The 13,250-nt window shown below is 39.4% G+C and overlaps 1 protein-coding gene across 1 annotated transcript in view; it reads right to left on the reverse strand.

The window, feature by feature from the left end:
* Positions 1–13,250, reverse strand: part of PLCB3 (phospholipase C beta 3) — a gene marked incomplete in the record, with an annotated part of 460,897 nt that overhangs the window by 94,982 nt on the left and 352,665 nt on the right. The window contains 1 exon segment of the mRNA XM_053720071.1: positions 3,722–3,876. Coding sequence (XP_053576046.1) covers positions 3,722–3,876 — 155 coding nt within the window.

Raw genomic sequence — 13,250 nt, forward strand, 5'->3', positions numbered from 1 at the left:
GTAGAAGTTGCTTTTTGACCTCTCCTTTTACCGGAATAAACAACAAACAAGGAAGATGTTTGTCTAAAATCCTTTGTAGCATCTAAATAGAATTTTAGAGCGCGAACAACATCCAAATTGTGCAACAAACGTTCCTTCTTTGAAACTGGTTTCGGACACAGAGAAGGTACGATAATCTCCTGGTTAATGTTTTTGTTAGAAACAACTTTTGGAAGAAAACCAGGTTTAGTACGTAAAACCACCTTATCTGCATGGAACACCAGATAAGGAGGAGAACACTGCAGAGCAGATAATTCTGAAACTCTTCTAGCAGAAGAAATTGCAACTAAAAACAAAACTTTCCAAGATAATAACTTAATATCAACGGAATGCAAGGGTTCAAACGGAACCCCCTGAAGAACTGAAAGAACTAAATTTAGACTCCAAGGAGGAGTCAAAGGTTTGTAAACAGGCTTAATTCTAACCAGAGCCTGAACAAAAGCTTGAACATCTGGCACAGCGGCCAGCTTTTTGTGAAGTAACACAGACAAGGCAGAAATCTGTCCCTTCAGGGAACTTGCAGATAATCCTTTTTCCAATCCTTCTTGAAGGAAGGATAGAATCCTAGGAATCTTAACCTTGTCCCAAGGGAATCCTTTAGATTCACACCAACAGATATATTTTTTCCAAATTTTGTGGTAAATCTTTCTAGTTACAGGCTTTCTGGCCTGAACAAGAGTATCGATAACAGAATCTGAGAATCCTCGCTTCGATAAGATCAAGCGTTCAATCTCCAAGCAGTCAGCTGGAGTGAAACCAGATTCGGATGTTCGAACGGACCCTGAACAAGAAGGTCTCGTCTCAAAGGTAGCTTCCAAGGAGGAGCCGATGACATATTCACCAGATCTGCGTACCAAGTCCTGCGTGGCCACGCAGGAGCTATCAAGATCACCGACGCCCTCTCCTGATTGATCCTGGCTACCAGCCTGGGGATGAGAGGAAACGGCGGGAACACATAAGCTAGTTTGAAGGTCCAAGGTGCTACTAGTGCATCCACTAGAGCCGCCTTGGGATCCCTGGATCTGGACCCGTAGCAAGGAACTTTGAAGTTCTGACGAGAGGCCATCAGATCCATGTCTGGAATGCCCCACAGCTGAGTGACTTGGGCAAAGATTTCCGGATGGAGTTCCCACTCCCCCGGATGCAATGTCTGACGACTCAGAAAATCCGCTTCCCAATTTTCCACTCCTGGGATGTGGATAGCAGACAGGTGGCAGGAGTGAGACTCCGCCCATAGAATGATTTTGGTCACTTCTTCCATCGCCAGGGAACTCCTTGTTCCCCCCTGATGGTTGATGTACGCAACAGTTGTCATGTTGTCTGATTGAAACCGTATGAACTTGGCCCTCGCTAGCTGAGGCCAAGCCTTGAGAGCATTGAATATCGCTCTCAGTTCCAGAATATTTATCGGTAGAAGAGATTCTTCCCGAGACCAAAGACCCTGAGCTTTCAGGGATCCCCAGACCGCGCCCCAGCCCATCAGACTGGCGTCGGTCGTGACAATGACCCACTCTGGTCTGCGGAATGTCATCCCTCGTGACAGGTTGTCCAGGGACAGCCACCAACGGAGTGAGTCTCTGGTCCTCTGATTTACTTGTATCTTCGGAGACAAGTCTGTATAGTCCCCATTCCACTGACTGAGCATGCACAGTTGTAATGGTCTTAGATGAATGCGTGCAAAAGGAACTATGTCCATTGCCGCTACCATCAACCCGATCACTTCCATGCACTGAGCTATGGAAGGAAGAGGAACGGAATGAAGTATCCGACAAGAGTCTAGAAGTTTTGTTTTTCTGGCCTCTGTCAGAAAAATCCTCATTTCTAAGGAGTCTATTATTGTTCCCAAGAAGGGAACCCTTGATGACGGAGATAGAGAACTCTTTTCCACGTTCACTTTCCATCCGTGAGATCTGAGAAAGGCCAGGACAATGTCCGTGTGAGCCTTTGCTTGAGGAAGGGACGACGCTTGAATCAGAATGTCGTCCAAGTAAGGTACTACAGCAATGCCCCTTGGTCTTAGCACAGCTAGAAGGGACCCTAGTACCTTTGTGAAAATCCTTGATTGAATAATAAAAACTACAGTTAAACACTAAAAAACTCTAAGCCATCTCCGTGGAGATGTTGCCTGTACAACGGCAAAGAGAATGACTGGGGTAGGCGGAGCCTAGGAGGGATCATGTGACCAGCTTTGCTGGGCTCTTTGCCATTTCCTGTTGGGGAAGAGAATATCCCACAAGTAAGGATGACGCCGTGGACCGGACACACCTATGTTGGAGAAAAAAATGTATACAGGTAAGTTAAATGCGATAAATGAATTGCAATAAAAAGAAAATTTAAAGTGGAATGTAAAATAACAGCAAGCCGCAACTTACTGGTCTCGCCAGACAAATCTTACTAATACTCACTACGCGTTTCTGGGTCACGCCCCTTAATCAGACACCTTTGTTTTTATTGCAATTCATTTATCACATTTAACTTACATGTATACAATTTTTCTGCTACTTTTTTCACAAGTATGCAACAAGCAAGTTCCTAGTCTCATTAAGCTGGAATTGTTTACTCTGCTTAGAGTTTTCTAATTGCAAACACACACCTTTGTTTGTTTGGTATTTTTAACATCTTACAGTACTCTCTGTAGTTTTTATATTTTCACAATATCAATAAATATTTTATTATTTATCTTTTGTTGCAATTCACTTTATTAGCGCTGTTAGTGTTTGATATATATTTCCTTTGTGTTTTTTATATAACAGCAGCTTAGTAATATATTTTTTATTATCACATATATTTATATAATTTATAAGTGGCGCTCTCACTTTTTTCACTCATTTCTACTGATCTTCAAAGGTCCACGTTTCCTCTTTTGCCTCATCCTACCTCCGTTATTAGAAATCTTTCTCCCTTCTCTCATGCACATATACAAGAAGGGAAAATGCCCCACTCTAGCTTTTAAACATATGTAATCCGATTTCTGGACGTAATAACTCATAACCTGCAACCTAGATAGGCACATGAAACTAAAAAATCCCACCTTCCATATTAGGGGTTAATAGACTGCCTGTATATCAGATGGTTTATGCAAAATATTTTTAATTAGATAACCAATATATACGAAAGGGCTATAAAATGCCTCTCTCTTTGCAAACATTAACTCATTTAAAAGAAAGACCTCTCTTTAAAATAAGGGGGTCACATGACCCTCTAGAAAACTCATACTCTCAATTATTTCAACCATTACACACCAACTTTAGAATGATACAAGTGGAAGGTGCTAAATCTGTGTCCTTTTTCAGCCAACCACAAACCCATACACTCATAGAACTCCTAATTTGAAAGAGGAGGGTTCCTTTAAATCAGTGGTAGCTTGGTCCTGCATAAGTTACATGACTGACACAAAATAATGAATACGTCATACACTAGACAAAACATTGTATTTACTTGTCTACTATGATATTAAAGTTGAATTGTTTTTGCTACCACACCGAAAACTTCCTGTGTATTACCATATTTCTCTACAACTTTTTCCATCTCTTTTCATGTTCCATCTTTCCCTCTTTCTACACGTTTTCACTCTTAACTCTTACATCCATATCAATTTTTCTTTTCAATTTCTATGTCCCTTATTTTTTTTTTTTACTGTGTATTGAACGTCCGATCTGCTCTCACCCATTTATGGCCTCACCTTAATTTTAACGGTATTTGCAACAATCCCATCCACAATATTTTCAGTAAATGGATCAAACGGTTTATCTGTCCGCCGCATGAACTCAGGTTTGAGGAGATAACCGCTGCGATGATTATATTCAAATATTCCCATATTCAACTGCATTGGAAGGTCTGTAGGGATATTATGAAAATATTTACTTTATAAATAAGATCTATCAGGAGCCAGTATTAATAAACACAAAAAAACAAATAGATAGGAAAGGATCGTCCATAAAATGTAACACCCCTCAAGTATAAATGAGGGTACTGTTTAAATTTGGTCTCTGCCCAATAAAATCTAATAATACAAATAAGAATTTTCTATAAACTGGTCAACTGGCCAAATAAAAACCCCATAGTATAAATAATGGTTATTTTATAAATAACATAAATTCTGCTTACCTGATAATTTCCTTTTTTTCTGATGGAAAGAGTCCACAGCTGCATTCATTACTTTTGGGAAATAAGAACCTGGCCACCAGGAGGCAAAGACACTCCAGCCAAAGACTTAAATACTCCTCCCACTCCCCTCATCCCCCAGTCATTCTGCCGAGGAACAAGGAACAGTAGAAGAAATATCAGGGTGAAAGGTGCCGGAAGAATATAAGGACGCCCCACATAAAATTAAGGGTGGGGAGCTGTGGACTCTTTCCATCAGAAGAAAAGGAAATGATCAGGTAAGCATAATTTATGTTTTTCTTCTTAAATGGAAAGAGTCGACAGCTGCATTCATTACTTTTGGGATAACAATACCCAAGCTACAGAGGACACTGAATGCCAAGACCGCAGGGTACAATAGGCGTCCCATACTGAGGGCACCAGGCCTGAACCTATACCCAATAAAAAAAACCTGCTTCGTCCGAAGCTGAGAAAACTTTAAGAGGAAAAGCCCCAATGACACTGACTCGCAGTTAGTCTAGAAGCCAAACTAGAGACTGCAAACGGACTAGCCTGAGCCAACAGTCCTCCACCGCTCACCCACCATAAATTAAGGGGACACCAGCTGAAACCCCAAGGGGACAAGGCAAAGGAGAACCGAGGAAACTGAAAGGTCCCCTAATACAAAAAAAAACACCTCCAAGAGTGAGCCCAGCTCATAGAGACCCAAAGGGACCCAAGCTAAACCCGGGATAAAACCGGGCACAGAGACAGAACAGTGAGAAAAAGAAGAGAGGGCGCCACAATAGCGTAATAACGTCTGGTAATGTGGATATAGATGTAAACAGGTAATATGCTTACCGGAGCAAATGGCACTGTGCTGTGACCAGTGCGTAACAGCTTGCTAGCACTTAACAGTGGCTAGTACACTGGGGAGACTGCGTTTCTTGAAGTCTTCTCCTGGTTCCCAATAGGCGAGCTCCTCTGAGTGCCTATTGTTTCAAATTAAGTAATGGACTTGGCGTGTTGTTGTATTAAGAATGGAAATATCACAACACGGACAACTTCTTAATTAAAATAGCTTTAATATGACGCGTTTCTCAAACCCAACTGGGTCGTTTCCTCAGATAAAAGCGAATAAAAACAGTTACATTTGTTAACATTATATACACATTGTATTTCAAAAAACAGGAAGTTGTCATAAAGTATTTGCCCAATGAGAATACATTTTTAGCTGTGAAAAGCCGGTCTCGGCCACCAGCTGTTACAAATTGAAGACTATTAATGATTTCTACACTGTATGTGAAAGGAATTATATGAAATAAATAAATATACCCTTTATATTATTGTGATACCTCTATATAATTTATCAGAATTGTTGTAATTTATCCGATAATGGTTGTACTAGAAAAATGCATACAATTATTTTATCAGTTGTATATTACACATCCTCAGTATATAATCGTAACCCATGGCACTGTCAGAGATTCTATTCCTATGTGACATTGTTGTAATTTATCCGATAATGGTTGTACTAGAAAAATGCATACAATTATTTTATCAGTTGTATATTACACATCCTCAGTATATAATCGTAACCCATGGCACTGTCAGAGATTCTATTCCTATGTGACAAATATATGATTTTAATGGCTATGTATTCCTCAGCCCAATTAGTCAGTAATCAAATGTCTTATATAGTATTCACATTGTAATAATGTCCTATAAACAAGTGGACCCACCAAAAAAAAGGAAGAGAGGTACTCCAACACAGTTTGACCAGAGCATAATAATTGTTATATACTTTCGGGGTTTTGTAAAATATTCTTGCACTATGTTTTCTGATTAGCAAATGATAGATAATAATATTTGCTGCATATTTAATCTGCGATTTATTCGCTATATTCAACATCTAAGATTGTCTGCTACATGCAATATGATATTCCCTGATTGTATATGTTATAAGTCTGCTGAATAAATATTGCCCTAAACAAGTCGCTGAAATATTGTCTTTATAAATACTTGTGTCTAATATGGAATATCTACTCAGATATAAAAAGAAATTATTTAAATTTTGCTGCATATTTGATATGTGATAAAATAATTGTATGCATTTTTCTAGTACAACCATTATCGGATAAATTACAACAATTCTGATAAATTATATAGAGGTATCACAATAATATAAAGGGTATATTTATTTATTTAATATAATTCCTTTCACACACAGTGTAGTAATCATTAATGGTCTTCAATTTGTAACAGTTGGTGGCCGAGACCGGCTTTTCACAGCTAAAAATGTATTCTCATTGGAAAAATACTTTATGACAACTTCCTGTTTTTTGAAATACAATGTGTATTTAATGTTAACAAATGAAACTGTTTCTATTCGCTTTTATCTGAGGAAACGACCCAGTTGGGGTTGAGAAACGCGTCATATTAAAGCTATTTTAATTAAGAAGTTGTCCGTGTTGTGATATTTCCATTCTTAATACAACACGCCAAGTCCATTACTTAATTTGAAACAATAGGCACTCAGAGGAGCTCGTCTAGTGGGAACCAGGAGAAGACTTCAAGAAACGCAGTCTCCCCAGTGTACTAGCCACTGTTAAGTGCTAGCAAGCTGTTACGCACTGGTCACAGCACAGTGCCATTTGCTCCGGTAAGCATATTACCTGTTTACATCTATATCCACATTACCAGACGTTATTACGCTATTGCGGCGCCCTCTCTTCTTTTTCTCACTTTCCAACAGTTCTCCCTACTCTCCGGGACCAAGAGGAGCTGCCTGTCATCACGCTACTACTTATTCAAGAGGAAAAACATCTTTACAGATTCATAGAAACTTTCTATTCAAAGGACACACTCACAAGCCGGTTACAGTAGATTTGCACATTGACTTTGTTTGTCCATTTTTTTATGATTCTTGTTTTGCACTTTTTCAGCGCGCTTTCATATCCCCGTCTGGGATATTTCACAGAGACAGAACAGATGTTTCTCCAATATCCTGCAAGCACGGAATGCCACTGAAGAGGCAAAGTCCTCCCAGTGTCTGACCATAGAAAACCAAGGCATTCGACCATTAAAAAGTGTGTAATACACCCAGGTGAGAAACCCCAAGTTTGAGAACACAGAATCCATAACAGGACAACACAGCGGGTACTTGCGAGGAAGAAGAAGAAGCAGTCAAGCAAGAAACAGACAGCAAAAGTAACCCCTGGACAGAGGGCATGCTCCAGGCTCAAGTCGCCGGACCTACACACAGGTTCATAAAAAGGTGGACACAAAACCTCAATCGAGGCCCCCCGAAAAGGAGAGTATACCATCAGAACCTGAAGGAAGAGTAAACCCTCTTCTGAAATCAATGGAGTAAGGTGAAAGGAAAATCTATACCTTAGACTGAGCTAACAGGATAGACTCAACAAGCTCACACATCCAGAGGAGACTGCGACCTGAACGCAGCGCCTTAGACCGCTCGGCCATCCTGACCTGCAGATCCACACCCAGCTGAACCAACCCAGCCTCAGGGATCCAAGACAGGGGAACAAATAATCCTCAAACAGGTACAGGAAAGAGCGTAAGGATAGCACAGCCATCCCCACAGAGTACAAGTACAACCCGACTCTGAAAACAGACAACAAGGCCATAGGCCGAAGGATCTATCCAAATAAAGGCCCAACAAGTCTGACTTGGAGCCAGCAAAACCCCAGGGGGAATGAATCCCACCTTTCCGCCTCCCATCCAGGAGATGCCCAAGCAAGGACTCCATCTCCATAGGGAGGAGAATATTCCCTAAAGAAAAAGGATAATGCTGGAAGGGCAACAACTCCTCAAGGCCCGAAGCAACCGGCTAATGGGAAGATAAATTCCCAACACAGATGACCTAGAAAAGGATCCCCATACAAATAGCTTGCCAAGCAGAGGCACAGCCAACCCATTTGCCTGCAGAGCAGGGAATCCACGTGAACACTGGCAAGCTGACCAGGGGAATGCAACCCTAAGGTGCACCAGAAATTGGACATCCAGCGCCAGCAGCTGGGAAGGAACCAACCACCCTTGAGGCGCAAGTCACAAAGCTAACCACAAGATGACATGGGCTACTCTTGTGGTAAAGAGTAAAAAATACTCTGTCAGGTAGAGGGAGCAAGGACATAGCCCAAGTTCCCACAACCGTGGAACACCTCAACCAGCCCTGAGATTCAAGATTCCAAAACCACCCAAAACTGGGTCAGGAAAAAGGCCAAGTGAAGCTTCAGCAAGGGAGAAAAACAGGTCTGGGCACCTATTAGTTCAGGCAAACCTTAGTCTAGAACTTAACACCCCAACTGACCAAAAAGCCAGACACAAGGGATATGGATGCATATCCAGAGAATACGGATAGCGAGAAGAACTCGAAAGCCCCGACCAAAAGAAGGAACCACCCCTATCTAAAGTCCAATGATCTAAGGAGCAAGACTAGAAGTCTTATGAAGATACTTCTCAAAGCCTCAGGACAACCAAGGGATACCTCAAGGTCAAAAAATCCTACTAGCAGGACTAGTCTCCCTATCACCTCCACACAAGCAAAAGACACAAGGAAGAGAAAGGCACTAAGCCTACCCAGCTCCGGAAAACCCCGAACTAAACAAAGTCCCTGCAGGGAACAACCATCACCTGGAAACACAGATCCCTAAAGGGAGATCCAACTCACCCAGAGACAATGGAAGAAGACCCAAAGGTCTCTTATAATTCAGACAGACAGTACACGTCAAAGAGTAAGAGCTGTATCTAGAAACACTATAAACAGCTTAAGCGTACACCTGCAAGGTGTGAAGAGCTGCAACTGGTTTCAAACTGCAAACCTTCCGCATGCTAGACAGCTATCCTGTACAAGTTGTTGGATCAAGCCCAAAAGGACAAATCCAGAGGCCTAAAAAATTAAGGCCAAACCGCTCAACTGCGGTAAGGGCGTTAATCCCTCCAACCCTCCACCACATGGGGGAGGCTCTAGGTTCTGATGAAATCAGATGTCAGATAGAGTGACGCAGCGGGAAACTCCCCTGCCCGGCCATCTATGACTGAAGGCTATAAGGACTGAAACAATCATTCCCGCCTCATGGACCCACAGGTCCTCTCGAATGTTTAGTTGAACATGAAAAACAATGATAACCTGAGCACTCAGCGCTTCTACCGAATCAGCCGAGCAGCACAGTGCCATGTTTCTGAACATCTGCAAGACCGAACGAACCCAACAGGACCAGCCTGCACCTAGGATCCTAACCGGCACGCTGCATAAATTCTCCCTCATAGGAGAAAAAACAGACAACAGACATTTTTAACATAAGACCAACATGTCCAAAACAACTTCCGAAGAATTAACAAAGAGTATCAATCTCAGAAGGTTCCCGAAGTAAACAAAAACAAATAAAATACATTCCATCGGATACAAATAAAATATAAGGCAACCCGGAGGTTAACGCCCAAAAAGACACAGGCCTACCCGCAGGACCAGCCAAACGGAGCCCTATCTTTCAAAAACTGGGAAAGATCTCAAACAAATGACAATCAGGAGATTACCTCATCCCCAAATGTCTAATGAGGTGCACCTCTCGAATCAGCAGACTGAAAATCCCCAAATCTGGTAACGATAGGGTCATTCAATAACTGAAAAACATGTATGAGCAATACGCAAAGTCACGCAATCCTGTAACGAAAGGCACAACACTCAGGGACAGTTACACCCGCCGGGAACTGTAAAGGCCCTCCCCAAGGTGGAAGGCCCAGGACAATAGGGCACGAGCACATTCTTAAAGAAACGTCTGGACTCTGCAGAGGAACAATCGGCAACATTATGTGGAAGCGAAAACGTGCTGCAACCTCCAGGGGGAACACGCCACCCTGCATGGAGGAATCAGAAACTGGGTTACCGCATGTGTAGAAGTATGAATTGGTAGGGAACTCGCCTCTCGGAGGACAGGACCCCCAGAGGCAGATGGCTCAGTAGTCCCTTTAGTCCCCGAGCTCGAGGAAGAAGGGGCTCTAAAATGGCATACGGAACAAAACTGGTCGACATGCGTCAACGAGGAAAATCCGTATTTGTCACCGGACACAGAATCTGAAATCAAAATAGTCTCGTATCAGAATCCTCCGTAACTGAATCTGAAATGATCACAGTCTCAGCATCATAACTGGATAGAAGAAATATCAATATGGACTAAAGTATGAAAACAAAAACGGCACCTGACACCCACAATGGCTGGGGCACTCATCACCTGCTGTGACCAGACCCCGGCGTACTAGAATATCTCCTTCGCCACACAGTCAGGAATGCGGAAATGGGGAACGGAACGGAACCAAGCCCGAACACAAGGTGAACCGAACAGCCAAAAAAAGCGCTCCCAACCAAAAGGCTGCGTCACTTCCAAAGGATTTAAAGTTCCAACCACGATCCCATAAAAATCACACATAAGCAGGTTGAATCACATAACAAACATGATTATAACCCCCCCTGTTCAATAACCCCCCTCAGGAGATATTAACCCTTTATTCCAAGATACTAACAGAGATTCACGGAGACCATTATCTCCTATAGTTAGACCTGAAAAGGTGCGTCACCTCTCGGGAAAACATTAACATTACAGAACATTGACGATAAATTAAAATGAAACGATCTTACCGGAATCAACGCCGTGGAACAGGAACACAGCCTTTCAAGTGTGACGAATAGTAGCATTGCCTCCGCCATGGACTTGAGAGAAGAAAGCAGGCAGTGGAGCGAAGTTCGACAACACTTGAGGAGCTGTTAATATGAGTCGGGATGGTTTTGCAGAAAGACTCTCCCTGCATCTCCGGACTCTAACTTTCATCCAAGCCCTCACTGAGAGACTGACTCTTGTCCCATGCCGAAGAGTACTACCCTCCATAAGAGACAAAAAACAAAAATTAAAAATTCTGACACGTCTCTGCCAACCTCCTGGGACGAAAGGCAAAGAATGACTGGGGGATGAGGGGAGTGGGAGGAGTATTTAAGCATTTGGCTGGGGTGTCTTTGCCTCCTCCTGGTGGCCAGGTTCTTATTTTCCAAAAGTAATGAATGCAGCTGTGGACTCTTTCCATTTAAGAAGAAAAATGGTTATTCTATAAACCAATAATCTGGTACAATAAATATGCTATAGTATAAATAATGGTTATTCTATAAACCAATAACCTGGTACAATAATTACCCCATAGTATAAATAATAGTTATTCTATAAACTAATACCCTGGTACAATAAATACCCTATAGTATAAATAATAGCTATTATATAAACTAATAACCTGGTACAATAAAAACCCTATATTATAAATAATAGTTATACTATAAACTAATAACCAGGTACAATAAATACCCTATAGTAAAATAATGGTTATTCTATAAACTAATACAATTGGTACAATAAATACCCTATAGTATAAATAATGGGTATTCTATAAGCCAATAACCTGGTACAATAATACCCTATATTATAAATAATAGTTATTCTATAAACCAATAATCTGGTACAATAAATACCCTATAGTATAAATAATGGGTATTCTATAAACCAATAACCTGGTACAATAAATACCCTATAGTATAAATAATGGGTATTCTATAAACCAATAACCTGGTACAATAAATACCCTATAGTATAAATAATAGTTATTCTATAAACCAATAACCTGGTACAATAAATACCCTAAAGTATAAATAATAGTTATTTTAAAAAACTAATAACCTGGTAAAATAAACACCCTATAGAATAAATAATGATTATTTTATAAACTAATGACCAGGTACAATAATTACCCTATAGTATAAATAATAGTTATTCTATAAACGAATAACCTGGTACAATAAATACCCTATAGTATAAATAATAGTTATTCTATAAACTAATAACCTGGTACAATAAATACCCTATAGTATAAATAATAGTTATTATATAAACTAATAACCTGGTACAATAAATACCCTATAGTATAAACACTATTTATTCTATAAACCAATAACCAAGTACAATAAACACCCCATAGTATAAATAATAATTATTCTATAAACCACTAACCTGGTACAACAAATACCCTATAGTATAAAGAATAGTTATTCTATAAAGTCATAATCTGGTACAATAAATACCCTATAGTTAAAATAATGATTATTCTATAAACCAATAACCTGGTAAATAAATACCCTATCATATAAATAATGGTTATTCTGTAAACCAATAACCTGGTACAATAAATACCCTATAGTATAAATACTATTTATTCTATAAACCAATAACCAGGTACAATAAATACCCCATGGTATAAATAATAATTATTCTATTAACCACTAACCTGGTACAATAAATACCCTATAGTATAAAGAATAGTTATTCTATAAACCAGTAACCTGATACAATAAATACCCTACAGTATAAATAATAGTTAATCTATAAACCAATAACATGGTACAATAAATTCCCTATAGTATAAATAATAGTTATTCTATAAACCAATAACATGGTACAATAAATACCCTATAGTATAAATAATAGTTATTCTATGAACCAATAAATAAGTTATTCAATAAAACAGTAACCTGGTACAATAAACATCCCATATTATAAATAAATTATTCTATAAACCAATAAACTGGTACAATAAATACTCTATTGTATAAATAATGGTAATTCTATAAAGCTAGAGCCTGGTACAATAAGTATACCATAGTATAAATAATAGCCAAACGGTACAATAAATACCCTATAGTATAAATAATAGTTATTCTATAAACCAATAATCTGGTACAATAAATATGCTATAGTATAAATAATGGTTATTCTATAAACCAATAACCTGGTACAATAAATACCCTATAGTATAAATAATAGTTATTCTATAAACTAATAACCTGGTACAATAAATACCCTATAAAATAAATAAATAATGATTATTTTATAAACTAATAACCAGGTACAATAAATACCCTATAGTATAAATAAAAGTTATTCTATAAACTAATAACCAGGTACAATAAATACCCTATAGTATAAATAATTATTCTTTAAACCTGTTACAATAAATACCATATAGTATAAATAATAGTTATTCTACAAACCAGTAACCTGGTACAAAAAATACCC

Source organism: Bombina bombina, chromosome 7, assembly GCF_027579735.1.
Source record: "Bombina bombina isolate aBomBom1 chromosome 7, aBomBom1.pri, whole genome shotgun sequence".
Classification (NCBI taxonomy): domain Eukaryota; kingdom Metazoa; phylum Chordata; class Amphibia; order Anura; family Bombinatoridae; genus Bombina; species Bombina bombina.